General features: G+C 40.6%; 1 protein-coding gene across 3 annotated transcripts; it reads right to left on the bottom strand.

The window, feature by feature from the left end:
- Nucleotides 1-1,108: 1,108 nt before the first annotated feature.
- neurl4 (neuralized E3 ubiquitin protein ligase 4) lies at nucleotides 1,109-20,360 on the bottom strand. Of its 3 annotated transcripts, none has more exons than XM_067523205.1 (29): nucleotides 20,162-20,360; nucleotides 15,707-16,220; nucleotides 15,543-15,608; nucleotides 14,988-15,454; nucleotides 14,071-14,182; nucleotides 13,897-13,985; nucleotides 13,723-13,795; nucleotides 12,849-13,122; nucleotides 12,422-12,603; nucleotides 12,249-12,334; nucleotides 11,966-12,128; nucleotides 11,661-11,871; nucleotides 11,413-11,489; nucleotides 11,212-11,290; nucleotides 10,326-10,495; nucleotides 10,002-10,130; nucleotides 9,645-9,790; nucleotides 9,266-9,484; nucleotides 8,136-8,234; nucleotides 7,871-8,023; nucleotides 7,600-7,767; nucleotides 6,757-6,915; nucleotides 6,439-6,618; nucleotides 6,045-6,138; nucleotides 5,848-5,955; nucleotides 5,611-5,755; nucleotides 5,083-5,195; nucleotides 4,304-4,463; nucleotides 1,109-4,120 (listed from the first exon to the last, which is right to left on the bottom strand). In XM_067523205.1, exons 1-29 carry the CDS (start codon nucleotides 20,324-20,326, stop codon nucleotides 3,916-3,918), a joined length of 4,806 nt encoding a protein of 1,601 aa, XP_067379306.1. In that variant the 5' UTR covers nucleotides 20,327-20,360; the 3' UTR covers nucleotides 1,109-3,915. The 3 variants fall into 3 exon arrangements, with proteins under 3 accessions (XP_067379306.1, XP_067379304.1, XP_067379305.1); XM_067523203.1 differs by having other exon boundaries at nucleotides 2,989-4,120; nucleotides 14,958-15,454; XM_067523204.1 differs by having other exon boundaries at nucleotides 2,989-4,120; nucleotides 9,645-9,787; nucleotides 14,958-15,454.
- Nucleotides 20,361-20,867: the final 507 nt, after the last annotated feature.

Genomic DNA, 20,867 nt, shown 5'->3' with positions numbered 1-20,867 from the left:
GTAAGGCAGTTGTACACGGACCACAGGGTCAGTGGTTCGATCCCTGGTCCCAGCTATATGTTGAAGTGTGGGCAAGTGTGGGCAAGACACTGAACCCCTAACAGCCCATTTCCATCCCCAGCTGTGCAGTGCCGTTCCGAGCCCAGCAGAAATTGGGGAGGGTTGCGTCAGGAAGGGCATCCGGCGTAAAAACTCACGGGATAAACCGAAAGGACAAAAAAAATTAAAATATGCATCAAAAAGCACAAATATCCAACATAAAATTAAATATTCAGAAAATTTAATTTAGAAAAAAATAACAATTTGGATAACAATAAATTGATTCTATTAATTAATTCATTGCATATAAAATGCAACGTGAATTTGGTTTTGGTAGTTGTATTTTTAGCTGTTTCTAGTCCTTATGCTAAGGTAGGATGCAGCTAAAAATCACACAGATTTGAGAGTGGTATCAATCTCCTCATATAGCTCTTAAAAAAGGAAATTGGCATATTTTCCAAAATGTTGCAGTATTAATTTGAAGAAGGGTAAAGAATACAGACCTACACCAGCAGACAGTATAACAGAAAAATAAATCTCAGGGTCCAACTTTAAAGTCAAAATTGGTGCAGAAGTGTCTTTACGTCTGATGACAGATTAGTAAATGAAACAGACTATGCAACCCAACAGGATCACACAGCAGATCTCTGTCAGTGGTGCATTACTGTAATTAGTGACACTTATACCGTCCTTATGTTTGTGGGACAGGAAACTAGTAATTTGTCTATTTTTAGTTGTTTAACTCTTGGCTGAGACGCTTCATTTTTGAATGACTTCATATCAGGACAGAGCTGCTCTGCAGCAGCCACTTGTGTTAAAAGCTACAAAAAGAAAACCCACTATCGGCCTTAGTCTACAGAACTTTGGAAACTGTGTGATTGAGCAAGTATGCAACACTGCAATAACATGTCAGTGACCAGACTTTTTATCCTACTCTAAATAAAATTTGTAAAAAGAAACCATAAGCAGCAGTAGGTTTTGTCTTGTCTTCTTGGCATCTTTTTTTTTTTAAACAAACCCCACCTGTAAAAACAACAACAAAAAAAATGTAACCATGGTTCTGTGCATATTGTCAGTCAGTTTATTTATTTTTTTAATATAAATCAGGAAGATATGATTTGTTATGTAACAGCCTGTACAATGCAACATACAGAAAACAAAAAAGAAAACAATACAAATTAAATTGTACAAAGCAGCACTGGGCTATAAATTAGCCATTATTTTTCACATTTTTGATTGGAAGGGTTTTTTGCCAAACACCATTAATCTTCAATCAGATCACAGCTGCTCTTAGAAGATGACTGAACTTCTTTGATTATAAGTTGAATCATCAAAAAGGTTCCTTGAAAAACGTTTTCAGGCCCTGTAGCAGGTTTATCAAATTGGCAACACTGTTGAAAATGGTGGGGATTTTAAAAAAAAAAAAAAAAAGGTGGGAAGTTTATCACATACAGTCAAACATAATGTGACTGTTTTAGATTAAATAAAACCTTTTAATGTAAGTCAGTGATGATAGTTTAAATAAAAATGCTGCAGAGCCCTAATTAATAACATTCACATGTAAACCCCAGTGTGGGTCGTAGACCGTCTTGGTGTTGGCTCTGGAGGTCCTGCAGGTAAACACAAACACGTGTAAAGACGGGATGTGGAAAACACTTCAATATTTTGGCTTCATTTCTCCACCTTTGTTTCGTGTCCATTTTCTCGGTTAAATTACCAACGATGCACTAATGTTGGGAAACATTAGGCAGTACACAGGAAGCGTTTAGGTTGAGGGGCAAACACCAAGCCGCCTGAAACCCCCCAGCACAAATAAAACTCACTATGTCACATTAAGTGTGTAAAAGCAACAAGGGTTAATTCTGCGTTTTAAATACAAGGTCGTTTTGCGACCATCAATGTCTTACTATTACTAGTTGTGGAGTCCCCGGTAATATGGGACGTAACACAAATGTTAGCGGTATGGAAACATGGGTGTAAACAAACATACAATCAGTGAGCTTTAGATGTGCTGATGGGTGGACAGTGGCAGCTGCTGTTTGAAGCAATCTGTCTCTAGTTTCTACAAAGTGTATTGGCCCCATTTGAAGGATAAAAGCCACTGGGTGATGGATAAAGAATCAGCACTTTTAAAAAGTAAAAAAAGACTTTCAGCATGCAGCGGACACTACAAGTACTCATTCCGATGTTTGGATGTCTTTTATAGATTATTAATTTAAATGTAGTTCAAATGTTCTGATATTGTTTATTATCTAATATGTGAGGGACACAAAGCGAGGATTGCTGTCTGCTAGCTTTCATTACACTTTAACCAAATTAGTGACAAATGTTTCCTTTGCTGCATGATAATATTTTAACCTTGTTTATATGTGGAAAACAGTGGCAACTTTTGATCCAATCTTAATCCATTTGCTTCTTCAGCCGTGTGAGTTTGAAGGGCCTTCGGGGCTGATGTCTGGCTTCCACTTCCACTAATAAGCTTTTCTATAGTGCGTCTATGCACAGAAACGAGTGGTTTAACTTTCATATGAAAGTGTTGCCAAAAAAAGCAACAAGCATATTTTCTAAAATGTCCGTCTTCCTTCACATTTAGAGCTCTTGAACCAGTAAATAGGTATATCACAACCCACCAAGTCTATGCCTAACACGAGCTGTCAGGCTGAAACATAATTTGCAATTCATTCTCTCACTATTTTTAGCTTCTCCTAATGGTGCAGGAGGTTCTTTCGCCATAACTTTCCAGTTATCTCCACAGATTAAATCCTGTCAATGTTTTCAATTGGACAAGAGGAGTCTGAAGTGATGCTAGTTTAGAACACAAATACAGGACTGAAAAAGTCGTGAGTGCCCTAATGTGTCGACATGAAGATAGCAACATACAGTGGTACATGTGTAAACTTTTTCTTCCTTCAGTTTTAAAATCTTTCCCCCCTAAAGAAGTCACAATCACAAGATACCCTTGGGTTTATTCTCAGATTCAAGTGTCTCTTTTTTCTACATTGTTCTTTTTTGAAAACACGGTCACTCCTTTGTGGACCCACGTTTTAGGTGACAGTCCATTAACGTGCAGGTTGGCAGGGGTTAGCTCCTCCCAAAATGAAACACTGACCAGAGCAGAGTTGATGCCTCTGAGAATATCAGCCACAACATTAAAACCAGCATAGGAATTTGTCCGCGGTTACATAGCCACATATGCTTAAAGCTGTTATGCACTAGCGTTAAGCTTTTTAGCATTCTGTGCTAAAGTTACTGTTCTGTGTACTAACCCTAACCCTTGGGCATCCAAGTCACCGGTTCACTTGTTGACCTTCCTTAGACCACTTTCGGCAGGTACTGACCATTGCCTGGTCCCAGTCATCAAGCTCACAGTTTGGCACTCACATCAACTTCACTTGCCATCCGATTTCTCCTACCCCCTAAAAGAGGTCTAACAAGATAAATTTTATTCACTTCAGCTGCCAGTGGTTTTAATGCTGTGGCGGACTGGTTTAAGTACCAAAAGGTAACAAAAAAGTTGTGTGAGGCTAAAAGAAAATAGGAGTTTGAAAAGAATGCAAACCAAACTGCGAATGAACAATATATCGTGTGGTTGAGAAGTTTAAAAATCGCCCACGAGTGTCCAAAACATAAAGTGCACAAAGTGTCTGTTCTTCTTTTAACCCGCAGTAGCCCGCGACCTTTAAAAGAGCCCGAGAGCAAAAACCAACAAAATAACAATAATGCTGAATTGTCAACAATCCACAGTAGGAACAGCTGGAATCCAGAGGAGTCTCTTGCTCAAGGCAGGGGTTGAATTTGGTTGTCCGTTTATTAAAAGAACGAGGTCTGCCACAGAGACACCCCAATTCCACCTGAACGCCTCCACCTTCAGTCCATTCACTCAATCCGGATGAGCAGTCCATAGAGGAGTGTGCCGCCCTGCTCCTTAGTGATCCACTCAATCTCTGAGTTGCTGAAGCGAGGGTCCAGGGGCTCACTGTGGCCAAGCGTCTGAGGTCCCACCTTGTAAGATCCTGGACGAACACACACCTGGAATCCCACCTGAGCCTGGTGGCAGCGGTGAGAACGGGGGTCCCGAAATCTGCATGAGGACAAGGACAGTAATGAGTGACTGGTCATTTAAGTTCTCCACTATAGACTAATTAAAAAAAAAAAAAAAAAAACACAACAACAACCAAACAAAGAACTATTTCGTGCAATTTTTGAAATGCAAACAGGAGGGTGAAATTATAACGTTTTGGTGATTTTTGTGAATCCGACTTACTGCACTTTGGGAGCAAAGAGCTCCAAGCCGGAGTAGCGCATGGTGGGGGAGAGCCGAACTCTGGGGACCTCCCTGTCAGGGGCGCTGTTCTCTTCTGGCTCACTGTAGCCATTAGGCCCCTCTGCCTTCACTGGAGATACTGAGAAGATGGACGATGTCCCTTCAACAACAAAAATCACATGAGTGCAGGAAGTGTCTGAGCCTATATCTATTAGCAAAACATATTCAGGGTTTTAGTTCATAGTCATTATGATGTGGTGGTAATGAGGAAAGAATATTCGGTTGTTTTGTTTTTCTTTAACAAACTTATTGGTTATGTGGGAAATCACCACCTACTCTAAATAGTGAGGAGTTAATTGACATTTCGGACACTTAGCAACTGTTGTCACAATGCGTCAGGAAAACACTAAACACGCAGAGACACATAAATAAGGTTTTGATTCCTGCTATAAAAAAATAAAATAAAAAAAATTGACAAAATCCACAACAAAATCATTAGTGTCAAAATTGACTGATCCGAACTCCATTTTTCACTCGCATCAAATACTGTTACAAGTGTCAACAAATCGAGCAAATAGGATGATTGTTAAGAATTAGCTAGATACATTTTTCTATAACATAATGATTAACATTTTTGACACTGACAACATCTTACAACTGTTTTTTTTTTAAAGTTGTTTCTGTTGATCATTGCCTGGAATCACTACTCTTGTGGTTCTGGCAGAATAAAAAAAACAGGCACAGTGTGTGTAAAAAAACAAAACAAATCGTCTTCGTACCAGCCAGCAGCTGGCTGTGGTCGAGTGCGCGTCGGAGGGCTCCCACGCTGGTGCCGTGGTATGCGATGTGCCACTTCTTCAGTGCATTAGAAACCTCACAGTGGGGCTTGATCCTGCACAACCAGGCCAGAAATAGTTACAGGTAGACATCCATCAACAAGCGTACAAACTGAGTCAATGATCAAAACAGAGTGCTTTGTTTTTAGGCCCCTTGATTTAAATTTTAGAGACGTTTGTGTCATTTTTGTACAAATTTAGCATTAGATAATCACGTAAATTCTACCATTGACATTTAGAGTTTTCTGATCATCCCTTCCTAAGCATAACGGTGAAATTAATGGGACAATCTCCTGGCCTTCCCCAGGGTTGCCTATGAGTAAAGGTTCTGCTACAGATGTTTCTAGAGTTTACTACTTCAAACTTTTTCCATATACCATTCATGATTCATACATTCCACAGCGATTAGCATCTCTGTCCTTTGTAACATACTGCTCTTTCACATTTTTGATTGAGAGCCCAGCCTCTTACCTGAGGGCAAAGCGGCACCATCCGAAGGGCAGGGCGTAATCACGAGGCGGCTCGCCTCTCTTGTAATACGCCTCGTCACCTCGAAGCTTGTGGCAGGACTCACAGTAGCACAGGTTGTACTTTGCATCTTCATTGAAGTATCCATCTTTGTGAAGAAGACATATCGGAATTGTTATGTCACTTTAGTTCTGACACTGAGGCTGAGGTTAAAAATAATTATAATAATAAAAAACCCACCTGGTAACGTGAGCAAATCCTTGAAACGTGAGCACAGCGCCTGGTATTCACAGGTCTTGTTGGGGTTGACCTCTGGTGGGGGCGTCCAGCACACGCTTTCTTTGATTCCTGCTCGTAAAAACAGACAAAACATTGCAGATTCAACCGAAAAGACGGAAAATAGAGGAAAAAGAAAAAGGTAACTGCTAGTTTCTTACCATCAACCATGTCAGCCTTCTCCATGTCACATTGACAGCGGGTCTCTCCATTCTCTCCACCCACAGCTGGCACATTATTTGTTACTATAGTAACCTGCCAAGGTAACACAAGTGAATAATTATAGACATATCATGATGCTATGGCAGTAAAGAAATATTAGATAACATAAAAAAAAAACATTGCTTTGTGTTGACCTTACTAAGCAGTTCCTTTTATTAAAATGCATTAAAATACAGGTTGAAATGATCATTGACACTGAAATACTGGAACAAGAGAAAAACACTATACTGAGACACAAAATTAACGATTTCTGCTATAAATGCTGATGTAACGATATCAAACCATCCCTCACACAAACAAATATGCAGCATGCATATCAGTGTGTGTTCGAACCTGTTCACACTGGCCGTAGAGGTCTATAAAGGGATAACACGGTGAAGGGATGTCCTGCGCTGCCACACCCTGGTCCATGCCATTGACATAGAGATGAAGACAACTGTTGGTGTCCACCAGCAGACCCAACACTGTCCCCTCTGGACAGGTGTCCAGATTAGGACCATAGTTCTCACATATCTGAGAAGGAAAGAGAAGTGTTAAAGACAGAAGAAAGGAAATGAGGCAGGTGACAACTCTTAGCAGAAACAATATTATGTTGACTACTAAAATAATAAATTACTCAATAGAACTGAGCAATTGAGGTTTTCAGTGCACCTTTAAGGAGTTGTGGAAGACGGAGTCTCTCTGCAGTAGCCAGGCAGAGCGTTTCAGGCAGCACGCTGTGGAGGGGAAGTTGAGCCGGTCAGGGGAGTGACCAATCACCCCTAATGACAGTGAGGACGTCCAAGACAGGTTCAAACGGTCGATCTGAAACTAGTGACAAAAACCAGGAGAAAAGCTTCAGCCTAAAATGCTAAATCTTGTCATATGTTATCAAATTGTGTGTGTTTTTTCTATAAAAAAAAATACAAACGCAAATTTGTATGCTGATAAATTATTATTATTATTTCCTGAGCTCTGTAGTTTTTTTAATCTATTCCCAGTGAGTCCAGTATGATAACTGATAACTAAAGACTGCACACATTATTAGCAAACTGAAAATATGGTTAAAGGAAACCAGGAAAAAACTTGTCTTAAACATTGAGAGGTATATTGTGTTTTCTTGTTTTTAGTGTGAAAACACAGCACATGCTGCCTTCAGAAAATGTGCTTCACACGACATTGTTAATTAAATATAGTTTTTTTTTTAGACTGTTAGACGAACAAAAGCATCCAATTCAATCTTGGGCTGTTTAACATTAGCATTATCACATTAACATAGATGAGACAATTAGGCTATTAATGAAAATAAAAAGAAACTAAGTGATAATGTAAATCAGTACCTGGAGCCCTAAAAAGTTCACTGCTATTAAAAAGGACAAAAAAGAAAAACAAGGGAAAAATAAATGTGATCATTTATCTTTTAAATTTAAGGTGATATTTTTCAGCAACCTTAGTCAAGTTTCCGCAACTATGTAAGTGAAGCCTAATCCACATACAAACTCATCCATGCCACACCTGGAACAGCTGCTGCCGAGCCAGCGGCTGAACAGTGACCAGCAGGCCCTGGTTGTAGCTCGACACTCTGGCTGCCGTCAGGTTCTGGTTGGATAGCTGGATGTTCTTGCCGTGATTTTCCAGGAAGGTCATGACGGTGGGCACCAGCGCACATGGCTCCGTCTCATCCTAGAGGCAGTAAAAGGTGAAATGAAGAGTGTTGCATTTCTCAGGATATTCTTTGTTAATAACACTGTTCTTGACAAACTCTCGGGCTCTTTTGAGTTACAACCTCTCTGACAGGGGTACTGTCCTCTTCTCCTTCACTGCAGCTTTCTGAGGAGAGCGAGGGCGCCTTGACACTTTCCGTGTCCTCCATCAGTGATGAGCTGACAATGGACACTGCATTCATCCGCCCGTACAGGTCCAAAACAGCATACACATTCTGCAAAAAGCAAGATAGATGCTAAATGAGTCTGGAGTAAAATTGTTTTGTATACTGTAGACAAGCATGTTTATGTGTATGAGAGAGAGAGATGGTAAAAGGAGTGTGACACCTTCGCCACTGCGGTCGCAGCAGGTCCCATATCTTCTCCATCAACGAAAATGTGCATTGTGTCATCGCTGCACCTCTTCACACCCACACGATTCCCAACCTGGAAACACATTAGTCTGAATGTCTGTTTTATTTCATCTGAAAAACAGATCTCCAAAGTTTGTCCCTCACTGAAATCTGATTTTTCAATTTCTGAATTCTTCTTCTCTTTATTATCTTCTTTTAAAGTGTATCACCTGTTTCACACTATGAAACAAGGGAGAGAATACAAAAAAATACAAGTGTAATAAAATGTCCTTATAATAAAAATAAAAAGTGCTTTAAATGTTTTCACCTATAAAAAATATAAGAATCTGCAGATAGATAATGAACACGGGTAAGGTGTAAGGTAAAATTACAAATGTTTTATGGTTACTTTAATTATGTTCAACCTCTTTTATACAGCATCATATTATTGCAGGATACTGGTATATTATAACAATGATGTGGCTTCCGTTTAGGTCATTTAATGTAAAACGATTAGAGACTTAAGTGATAAATCCTAAAGTTCGACGCATTAAAGTAATTAGAATACAAATATTAAGAACATTTGTGCCTAAAAATTAAGAGCACAGGTTTGGAATCGCTGACCTACCACATTTCGCCCTGTAAATTTTTTATCAACACAATGCTAATGCAGCAAATACCACTGTGGCTACTAATGATTCAAGAGCTTTAAAACAGATTTCACAAAGTGCTTGGGCAGCAAAAATGGGCAATTACATCAGTTTTAAATTATGTACAACAATTTAGGGAGAGAGAGAGAATAAAATATGGTTCAAGAAGAACAGATTTTACACAAAAAGAAGTGAAATATTTGAGTTTTAAAATGTGAGGAAACAAGATTTCTGTCTCTACTTCTCTGGTAGACTGTGACAGTCTTAAAGCTGTGATCACATTTTTAGTGTGAAGTCAGAGGTTTGAAGAACCACGACATCCCCTGTTATTACATTTAAGGCAAGAATTCTTAATGTAATCTCAAATGTTTGTTTGTAAATGTTACACATATCTGTAGGGAGCTGTCACAACTCCACTGTTTTCATCTGTTGTGAAGCTGCATTCACAGCTCAGAGAACAGGAGATGCAGCTTACCGTCAGTCGATCGAGTGAACAGCCGTAGTTCTGCCGCTGCAGCACTCCATTGCGACGGACCTCAGAGCCACAGAGCAGCCAGGTGACCTTGGTGCGAAGCTGCGGGAGGGAGGGGGAGAGGCCTGAGAGGGGACAGGATGGTAGCTCTGGAGGTGCTAGTGTGGTCAGGCCGATATGCACTGAACCGGACCACTGCTCATCTACTTCATCAATCCTCACCTGCAGAAAGACAAAAGGATTTCAGGACGAGTTAGAAAACAAGTACCAACAGAGAAAACACAAACTATATCTTTTTCAATTGTAAAATACACAGTATTTAAGATTAATGTGGGACATGAGCAGTAATCTGGTAAAATATTAGCTGTGAACCATCTCATACCTCAAACAACTCATCTGCTTTGAGTTCTTTCGCACTGAACACGATGCCGTGAGCGTAACCTCCAACTCTGACCGCCTGACAGCCCTCGCCAAGCAGCACTACATTTTTACCATGTTTACTGTGGAGTCGATGGGCAACGCCTGCTACTACATACACACACACATAAAAGAAAAGATGAACATGAAGTTTTGAAGACAACCGATATGGGACATGTTTTATAATTACTCTCTCTTTATCTTCAAACAAATGTCTAAAGCTATGTCAATATTATTTTACCAAACATTTTACATACTGAATAAAATACTTTTTACATATTGAATAAAATACAACACTTTCCATCCTTTCTGTGTTGGGTACCTGGTGAGTGGATGGGGAAGCTCTTCTCTGTGATGTTGCTGGTACATAGGCTGTTGTCCATTGGACCTGAGGAGCTGGTAATGGACACCTGAACACACTGACCATACAGGTCAATAACTGCATACACATCTGAGAGCGAGAGAGAAAAGGAGAGCGAGCGAGAGAGAGAGAGAGAGAGAGCGAGAGCGAGAGCGAAGAGAGAGAGTGTGTGTGGGATAACATATCAGACGGTAAATTATAAATTATCATTATCACACCTCTAACACAGTCAGAGATAAAAGACAAGAAAAAGTTAGAACTTTTGAACTATTTAGTATTTTTTACCTGGTGGGAGACCAGAGCAGGCGACACCTTGGTCCACACCATTGATGTAATAGTGGAGGTCGCCACTGGCTGAGCGCATCATGCCGATCCGTGAAGCCGTGGTAAGGGAGTCCAGGTCACAACCATAGTTGTTCCGCATTGTGTTACCGTCCTGCATGATGGCTGTTCCACTGTTTTTGAAGAAAAAAAATAACTAAAACCCCAACCAGACACGTGCTGTGAAGTTCAAAGCCTCACTTCAAAAATTTTATTTAGAGATGTGAATTTGAACGTTTTTTTTTTTTATGTTGTTAGGTTTTGTAATAAATTCCCATGTCAGACAGCTTTACACTACTTCTAATAATATACTCTATGATTAAATCATTTTCCATCCATTACATATGTTTAAATTGGCTGAAAAAAGACCCCCACTTTGGCCAAAGTAGAACATCACTTGCATTTCTCTTTAATTACAGAGTGATTTTTACAGCTTATGTTATATTATAACCCAGCATTCCCCTCTACACATAAATTAGGCTGGTCAGTTAGAACTCAGTGTTCTACCTGTAAATATTAATATTGTACACCATAATATTGAAATATGTTATGAAAGTTTAAAACATGAATAGAAAGTAGACTTCAACTGAAATGAATAGTGTTTATTTCTATTTATTATTTCTTTATGTGGACCAACTGATTAATATTCTAACAGACAGCTACTTCAATATGTCTGACAGATAACTTTTTTAAGCAACTCAAAATCAACTGTGAAACAGGAAAATTTATGGCTGTCAAAAGTTTGACTATGCAGTACTATTAACAGACACATCACAACGACACCCAGATAAAAAAAAAATAGAAAAATATACAGATATATGCTAATACATTTTTTCACAGGGCAATCTACCTGAGCATCCAGGTGTCGTAGTCGATATCAGTCATTGTATTTGGAAACTCGAGCTCCTCTGGCCTGATGGCTGTTACTCCTGGACACATAGAGCAGGGAAACATACATCAGTGTCACTGAAAACCTATATTACATTTAATGCATAGTTACAATTATAATGATTAACAAGTGACTGGCTGGATTTAAAGAAAAACACCTCACCTGCTTCTATTGAACCCGACCAGCGGTCCACCATCTTCTGAATAACAATTTCAAACAGCTCTCCGTCTCGAAGGCACCTGCAGCAAGGAGTTTACAAGTTAAAACTGTGAAATCAATACATATGTATAACAGATTTACTTTTGATAACAATGACTAGTTTTAAATATGTTCAATAAAAACTGTTACACATTCTGATACCCAAAATGTCTCAAGCTGTTTGACTCATATTATTAAAAGTGTTTCATCACCTATTGGAAATGACAATAGCGTCATTGAACTCGCTGCGGCAGTTCTGACGCAGAGCTGTGCGCCCCCCATTGGTGATGACAGCGTTGGTGCCGTGTAGCTGGTGGAAACGCAGGTCGCTGGTCGTGGTGGCCCCAGCTACTGAGCAGGGGCTCCCAGGGGACATGGCTGTGGGGCCCTCTGAGCTGTCCTCTGGGAGAGGGGGGAGGTCAACTAAAAGAGAGAGAATAAAGACGAGAGATAAATTTGAAATATTGAACTTAGAATCTCAGTGGTGGGGTGCTGTTCCTCTGCATCCTTCTCTTACCCATGTCATCCATGATGGTGGCCTGAGCAGCCTGCCCATACAGGTCAACCACGGCGTAGACGCTAGGAGGGACGTTCCACGCCGCGGGGCCCTGAGCAACACCGTTCACAAAGAAATGGAGGCTACCATCTTCTTTCCGCACCACGCCTACTGTGTCACCCGCCTGCAAGAGGTAAAAGGGTTATTTAAAAAAAATAAGAAAAAAGAGGCAGAATTGAAATGAGAGGACAAAGGAGGGCAAAGAGTAACTGACAGCAGAATAAAAAAATCAATTATCGCTCACCTTGAGCCGGTCAAGGTTGTGTCCATACTCGTCCAGTATTGTAGTTCCATTGTGCATCACGCCATTCCCTGTCATCATCCATGTCCCTGAAAAACATCAGCCAGTGTTCATCACAGCAGAAAAGGTTAGCCCACTTACAATATAAACCTATTTTACATTATATCTAATTTTACCGGAGCGCAAGTTTGTCATGGTCGAGGGCAGCTGCAGGTAGGCGGGATTATGTGTTGTGACACCAATTTCGATAGAACCCGCCCACTTGTCCACCATCTTGTCAATGCGGACCTGAAACACCTCGTTGGAGCGCAGCGGTCGGCTGCTCAGGACCACGCCATGATTGAAGTCGTCAGTTGCACTGTAAAAGAAACATATTTGATTTGACTTTTGTTCTATACCTATACTGACCGATGAAAAGTACAGAAAAACAGAACATAACAATAACAATAATAATCTTGTTATTATGTATATTATTGTTATTATTATTATTATCAAAATAAAGATTAGGATATCATTATTCACAGTAGAATAAGTTAAAGTCAACAACCCATAGATTAATCATGCATGTAATCAATGCAGTGGCAACATAGAAAGTAGTCTCACTGTGGCCGCAATGCCGTCCTGCCATCACCTATGATGGCGGCCTTCTGGCCACAGTTGGAATGGAAGAGCAGACGCTCAGGCCCCTCAGTATCTGGCGTCAGGGACAGAGATGGCCGAGGCCGACCGACATCAGGCGACAGAGCCCTCATGATAGCGTTGTTACGTCTGAGGCGGTCACTGTGGTTGTGGTTGTGGACTATGGTGACTTTGACAGCCATGCCATACAGGTCAACCACACCATAGACCACACCGGGGGTCTGGGCTGCAGCAACACCTAGAAAGTACATCAAATGTTTAGAAGAGAAAACAGGATCTTTATTACTGCTCAAACCAGCAACAAAAAGTATGAGAATTTCTTGCTTTAGCTGATAACAAAAACAAATATAACATTTGTGTCTTTACTCAACACACCTATTACACATTTACAGCACTGGAGGAAAAAGTTATTCAATAACTGGTGAAAGCTCCATTGGCAGCAATAACTTCACCCCTTATAGTGGCTGTGGATTAGACCCGTACAACATTCTGGAGGAATTGTGGACTTTTTTGATACACAGCTCAGAAATTTTCTTAGGATGTCTGGAATAAGCAACTTTCTGAGCTAACGCCAAAGGCTCTCGATTGCATTGAGGTCTGGGGTCTAACTGGGCCAACTCCAAAAGGCAGATTTTCTCTATTTTCAGTTACTCTATAGTAGATTTATTTTGATGATTAGAGTCATTGTTTTGGATCTCCACGCTTTAAAAAGAGCTTTAGCTGCTGTGATAATGTCATCATGGCTATAAAGAAAGAGCTTCCACTAAAATTGGGGTGATGGCATGAACCTGCTCAATACTGGCTGAAAATCCTTCTTGTAGTCTCAAATGTGTCTCACCTTGGTCGATGCCATTGATATAGAAATGGAGCGCACCACTGGCTTTGCGCATCAACCCTATATGATCTCCCTCCTGGAAACGATTAGAGTAGATGAGAGCATAATGGTATATTTACTGACACAGTAGGTGTGGATATGAAAGTGATGTGCACAGGAGTATTTATGTTAACAAACCTGGAGTTCATCAAGGCTGAATTCACAGTATTCCCTGCGGGTTCCTTTCCCATTAGTTAATATCCCACAGCCACTCATCATGATTGTACCTAAACAACAACACAGAATAACATTAATTTCACAATGACCAACTCTTGTTTAATGTTGTTCCTGTGGATCTTATGTGTGTTCTACCTGAGCGCAGATTGGTCATAGTTGCAGGATAGTCCAGGTTGTTGGGGTTGTGTGTGGTCACGCCGATCTCTATTGATCCCGACCACTTGTCCACCAGCTTATCAATGCGGATCTAAAAACAAAGCAAACAGCTTAAATTTGCTGTACACTACAAAACTTTAAATTATTTCTGTTTGTTTTTATTATTAATAATTCTTGTAGTATTTCTTTATTTGTCAAGCCAAAATGGAGATGTGTTGTATGTGCAGCATCAACCCCAGAGATGAACTGTGCAGCAAAAAATAGGATGTCTGTGTGTGTTCTTCCTGCAGTAGATTCACATTATATAAATGCAATATCTTGGTATGAGACAACATTTTTTGGTTACTTTATTATAGTTAAGAGGTTGAATGTTGTCTTTCCAGTCTGAACTTATCCATCTTTCTGAACATTTCCTTTTAGTCTTTATTGTGCCTTTAGGTGCCATTTTTCTTAAATATCTACTGGTCAGCAAGTAGATGGTTAATGGACAATAAGTCAACAATAAATGTAATTTAAAAAAACAACTTAATTTATGAAGATAAAAAGCATTCTCAAAGAGGAAAATCTGCTCTTTTTCAATATTAAATGTTCATTTAAATTTGAAATCTTTTTATAACTATTTCAAACCTGTGTAAAACTGGAATAGGGATATTCGCCATTTTCTGACAATCTTTTCTGTTGTTGTTTCAATAGAAACAAAACAGAAGCCCTGACAGATATGTTATATCAATTTGTGTGAACAAGATAAAAAAAAAAAAAAAAAAATCACTGTTTTGGGATTCATATGATCATATCATATAAATCATCAATATCAAATAAATTATTCTTTTTACAGCTCTAGTTCTGATTCTGCTGCATGAGCAAACCTCCCAGCTGTGACTTGTGTTTGAAACCACCTCAAACATCTCGTTGTGTCGGAGCGGTCGGTTGGTCATCACGACACCGTTGTTGAACTCATCCAGCGGTCTCCTCCGCTCCGCTGTCTTGTTGTTGTTGCTCAGTTTGATCAGTGTGCCGCACTTCTCATGGAACAGTAGTGCATCATTGGTGGTCATTCCACCAGTCAGAGCTGCTGCCCCCACCCCTCCATTACCAGAAGGACTGTTATTAGTATTTCCACCATTTCCACCACAACCAGATCCTCCTCCTCCTCCTCCACCTGCTGTTGCTCCTGGCCCATTGTCCCCGTTCCCCACACCTCCTCCTGAAGTGCTGCTCCCTCTGTCATTTCTAGAGGAAGAGTCAGTCCCTGCATTTCCTCCTTCTCCTCCATTACCTCCTCCACCTCCACCCTCATCCTCAGAGCGATAAAAAGATACTATTGCATTGTTGAACACATCAAAGAGTTGGTGCTCCGTTAGAACTGAGGACAGAAAGGAATATTAGAATGGTTATTAGTTGAGGTCATAAGGCAAAGTGTTCATCACCTAATCTGAGGAGGATTTTCTCACCTGTGTCAGGCTCCAAGTTGTTGGGGAACTTGTCTGGTCTGCTGTGACTACAGCTGAGCTCAGGCACTAACAGCAAGAGGAAGAAGAAAAACAAAAAACAAACTTAAAATAAAAGACAAATATAGTTCAGAACAAAGAACCACAGGGATAAAAAGGCTTCCTACCTTCATCTCCACTCATCATTCCATTCATTGCTGCCACATTCATCAGTGTTGTGATTCCCACATCCTCCTGACGACCACACACCACCACTTCCTCCTCCTCTTCATCATCTTCCTCCTCCTCTTCGTCCCGCTCTATTGTCTCTCTCTCCCTCTCTGCAGAGGGTGGTGGTGGCTCACAGCTCACCACTGTCACTTGAGTGCACTTGCCGTACAGGTCCACCACAGCCCAGAGTTTGGGCGGCAAGCCACTGGCGGCCGCTCCGCAGTCCTGTCCGTTAACCCAGAGGTGGAGCTCCCCGCGGGAGTTGCGCTGAATTCCCACACGGTCTCCCTCAGCTAGCTGGTCCAGGTCTCGGCCATACTCCTCCAGGACTGAACGACCATCGCGCAGCACAGAGCAGCCTGACACAATCCAGGAGCCACCTTTAAGGCCTGTAGCACTGCTGGGGAAATCCAGTGCAGCAGGATCCAGTGCCGTCACACCAATCTCAATGGAACCACTCCACGAGTTTACCTGGAAGGAAATTGATATGTTTATATAAATGTTTGACATTTATTTATTCAAGATGACATATATTTAGAGACTGGCAACTGCAGTAACAACATATCCAGAAAGGATAAGCAACAACCAAACAAGTATCAGTAGCTCCTGCTCTAATAACATTGCACAGAATATTTGAGGTTTTGTAAAAGTCACTGTTAAAAATTAGGGACTTATTAGGGACCTAAAAAGAGGCAGACAGATATCCATGGAAGACAAAGATGCGTCTTGTTATTTGTAGTTTTTCTGACAGTGAATAATGTAGCTCGGTAAGTGCTGCAAGATAGTGTGGAAACAGTAACAACTGTTGTAGCAGTTTAAGCATTTTTAGCAGTTTTCACAAATCAAAATTACAACTGTAATCTGTAAACTGTAAATCCCTGTCAAAGATTAACCCCAGATTCTCCTTAAATAATTGGGGCAAAACACCATCACATACTTATGCAGCAATATCATCACATGAAGCCTTGTAAACTACGATTCTTGGTGCTAGAATGTTATTGTTGTATTTTTTATTGGATTAGGAGTCCATGGCTCAGGACGAATGTCATCCCTTATGTGACTATACAGTACATACCTTCTTTCGTCCATTTGCGAGAAAAAGACCCACAGGTGGTTACACAATGCGGTGTGTGGATACATTTTTTTCTTCAATAAAGCAGGAAGAGCTCATTAAAGATGCAGTACTCACTTTGTGATGTAACGCATTTTCTCTGAAGGTAACACTACGCTAATAGTATATATGATTAAAATTTAATAATTTCTTCTGATGTTAGCAGAGACTCTCTACATTTCAGGTAGGGCAGGGTACCTGAACTATAAAAAGTCATAGGAAACTGGTATGTTTCATGCAAGTTTTACCTTTTAGTAAGACACATTAATGAATGGAATATCTACAAAATCTGGGCAATCTTGTGCTACACAAGTCAATAGAGATCATTATAGTTTCTCAGCTGCTTTGAGTAGGTATATGACAGGTTAGACTGCACCTGAGTGAGTACTAATCTGAGATCTGAGATGGAACTAATAGTATGGGTTTGAATGGTAACTAACTCTTCACCTCTTTTATAACAATATCATTAAACTACCAGAACTATATGTGGTGTGCATGTATGTGGCGTTTGTTTTATACACACAAAACAAACACTTCCACTGCAGACTGAACACACATAAAAAAATTAAATAAAAATAATTGATTTTTTCCTGTCACACAAATCTTTCGCTGCAGGAATCCTTGTGACTTTGCGTGACATTGAACCCATATCACATAACAAGTTGCCTATGATATTATTTGCTGCAACTCAAAACCAAACATAATGTGATACTTTATTGATCGGTGCCTGTTTTCTTTTTTATTTTTGTCTCCATGATGTGCATGACAGACCACATTGGGAGCTATAAATCAGAGTCAGTGCAGCCAGTGAAGATTCAGTCTCTTGCTTGGAAACACTTCAGCCAAGCAGATGCTTGCCGACACCGGGGCGTGAGCCTGTGTCATCCCACTGAGGATTAATTTTAAGTGGCTCACTGCACTCTGCCTGCTCCCTCTGGGAAGAAAGATATCCAGCATACACTGTGCAGGTTGTTCCACAAGAAAAAAGAATAAAGTCAAAAGCAATCAAAACTGTATTATCAATCTTCAACTGCTCTCCTTTCACTTTATTCCTGCTTCTCCACAGGATTCTAGTTCAAGCTGGCAGAAATCCACCCTAATGAAGTGATCTTGAGAATAACATTAAAGCCCAAGCAGCTTCTTGGGAAAATTCCTTTGAGATCACTATAATTTTGGTAACACTTTCCTGTCTGCCTCCTTTGTCTGTTCCCTCCACCTTAGCTCAGTGGCAGGTGCTATGTAAGGCAGTGTGCTACGACAGGCTGAGTATCTGGGTTAACAGATTTAGTAGTAGCCTGACCGGGTCGCTGTGTGGAGGAGACAGACACATGTCCTTTGCTCACTCACTCACTTATGTAACAGCAGCCTGTGGGCGTCTGGCCTCGAATCTCTCTTTTAAAAAGAAACAACAAAACAATAACTACAAGATACAAGCATGTAAGTAGAGTAGTGGCACTGAACAACTTTTTAAGAGTGAAAAATGAACCCTATGTGGTTTAGCTTCAAATGCAGAGTTTGCTGAGAATACGCAATCTGGGATAAGCTTCTCATCTCACATATATGAACATATGAACTTTGGACAGAAGAGAAGGGACCAAATCACAAATTATTAAGCCATATTAAGACATTTGCATAAACATTTTAACAGACAACACTTACTAAATATAAAATAGGTAATTTGAATGGAAAATGGTTTAGCTGAGATAAACAGTTCCTCACATTTGTTCTTACTACCAGCTAATCGGTCATCTGTAAAGCCCTTTGTATTGCACAAACCCGAATCGATTGGCTGATTTGCCATCTTGTGCTCATGTTCCCATTTCCACTGTAGCTTAGTGGATGTCAGTAGGACGGGCAGTCATGCCAATTCAGGTCCTCCGTGATGGAAATGTATTGATGTTCGGACAATAAATGCATGTCATCACACAGCACAACATGTTTATGAGAGCACTTATCAGACTGAGAGAGCCATGTAGAATGTATAGTTGCTTACATAAAGTATGTGCTATTAAACTGGAGTTCTTACAGGCACTCACGCTACAGCTCAACCTCTGCATGGTGGTTTCTGAATAATGTGTCCATGTGTCTGGTTGAACACACCATCATTGAGAAAATCTTTTTGTGGGGGCCCCAGTGGGCTGTAGCAGACGCCTCAGAGCTGCCATGTTGTTGACAAACCCAATGGGGTGGCAAACTGTAGAAGCAGAAGTCATTGCCACCACCCGCCTCTACCATGCCGATAACAGCCAAAAGGCACCCGTGTTCAACTTTATGTTATGAGATCCCTAGATACCAAGATATTGTATCCTGAACCGATTACAAAATTATGTGTTAATATATAGCATGTATTTCTGCAGAGGAATGGAAATGCCTTTTTCCAGGCAAAAAGAAAAAATACATCACCCTCAAAGCACACACAAAGAACACCATCACATCTCTAGAAATGTAATGACAAAATAGACTGTAAAGTGAGAAACATGTATCCTAATTGGTTTTCTGAACATACTTAAGCTTTTTCCGTATCTTTAAAGTGTTGCTAAGACTGTAATAACACACGTTTACAAAGCTTAATTAAGAAGTTAGTCCTTCCAATGGTCCCATCTATGATGAATTCCACTAGCTCTGGTCTGGATATTATTATTATGCAATCGTTTTACTTAAAGTTAATACCTACACTAGCAACACAAAGCAGTGGCTACTGTATGCATATGCCTGTAGTTCATACATAGCCTTTGAGTCACTGTGTTAGCCCAGCACTGCAGTATTATTAGCCATGGGGGGAGACTGGCACAGAGGCTGACAGGCAGCGACGACTGTCACCGACTTCTAAAAACAAACCTACTGAGAGCTACCTACGTCCATCATCTTAACTTAGCTCATATGGCAGCATAAACAATAACAAGTCATTTTCAACACAAGACAGAGACCTCACGGCACTTTCCAGAAACGCTAACCCCGGCTAGCCATGGACACAACTGCTAGCTGCTGATTAGCACGGCTAACTGTCGGTATCAAGGCACCACACACAGGCTATCGGTAGCTAGGTGGTCTGTTTAACAGATTTACACTGAAATATGTGATTATTAAAACTCCCCGTTTCTGCTTTATCCCTGCCAAAGTATGTAAATCGCTACTGAATAACTGTGAGAACCGTGGTCACTGTCAGCCCGTGCAAACCGCCCAGGGCAGCAGAAGCCCCTCACTGCGGACAGACCCCCAACCCGTCCCATCAGCGCTGCTCCCCGTTCCCACTGCTCTCTACTCGCTCAGGAGAAGTGGCGGGGGGCCTGGTGTTGTTTACCTTCTTGTCGATACGGACGGTGAAGACATCCCGGTCCCTCAGCGGCTCCTTACTAAGGACCAAGCCATGGTTGAATTCCTGGACTGGCTGGTTACGCCGGGCAGTCCGGTTGGAGTTGGACAGGCCGACCAGCTTTCCGCTCCGCGGATGCAGCTCCGCCGCCATCTTCAGTGGGCGGCCAGGGTTGACGACAGTTGTATTTTGCGACAGTAGCGTTACGGCTACTGGACGGCACCGCGCCCATATCGCTATTAAAAGTATTATTTCTCAAAATAATGTTATTGATAGACTGTACACTTGTTTATAAATTAAAGGACTTTTATGAATATGATTTTAAAATTAAATTGAACTTAATGATTAGCATGTAGACCTGTGTTTTAAATTATATTTATTTTTGGCCTTAATATAAGGGCGGGAAGTTATAATAATGTAGGCCTAAGTGATGTTCAATAAATGTCATGTCATGTGTAATGTGATGTCTATTACAGCTGGAATAACAATGAAGAAGAAAAAATAATATTATGTTAATTAGATGGATTATGATTAGTTCTAAATGAACAAGTGGAAGATTAATCTGAATATACTTGCAAACTCTCCTCAGTATATGAACGACAAAAAAAAAAAAACACATTTATTTCATAGGGCAGCTTCACCACTCTTAACATTTTAGGACCCTCACAATGGAACCAATGGAACTAACTGGATA

Source organism: Channa argus, chromosome 12, assembly GCF_033026475.1.
Source record: "Channa argus isolate prfri chromosome 12, Channa argus male v1.0, whole genome shotgun sequence".
NCBI classification, from domain to species: Eukaryota; Metazoa; Chordata; class Actinopteri; order Anabantiformes; family Channidae; genus Channa; species Channa argus.
This window is presented reverse-complemented; position numbering and strand designations above follow the sequence as displayed.

What these genes read in the sequence shown, in the direction of transcription:
- neurl4 (XM_067523203.1), bottom strand. Translation starts at nt 20,326, where the DNA reads ATGGCGGCGGAGCTGCATCCGCGGAGCGGAAAGCTGGTCGGCCTGTCC. An exon ending in TCTACGGCCAGTGTGAACAG is followed by an intron (nt 6,139 to 6,438) that starts GTTCGAACACAC and finishes TTACCTTGGCAG; the next exon opens with GTTACTATAGTAACAAATAA. An exon ending in CTCTTTGCTCCCAAAGTGCA is followed by an intron (nt 4,121 to 4,303) that starts GTAAGTCGGATT and finishes GTCCTCATGCAG; the next exon opens with ATTTCGGGACCCCCGTTCTC.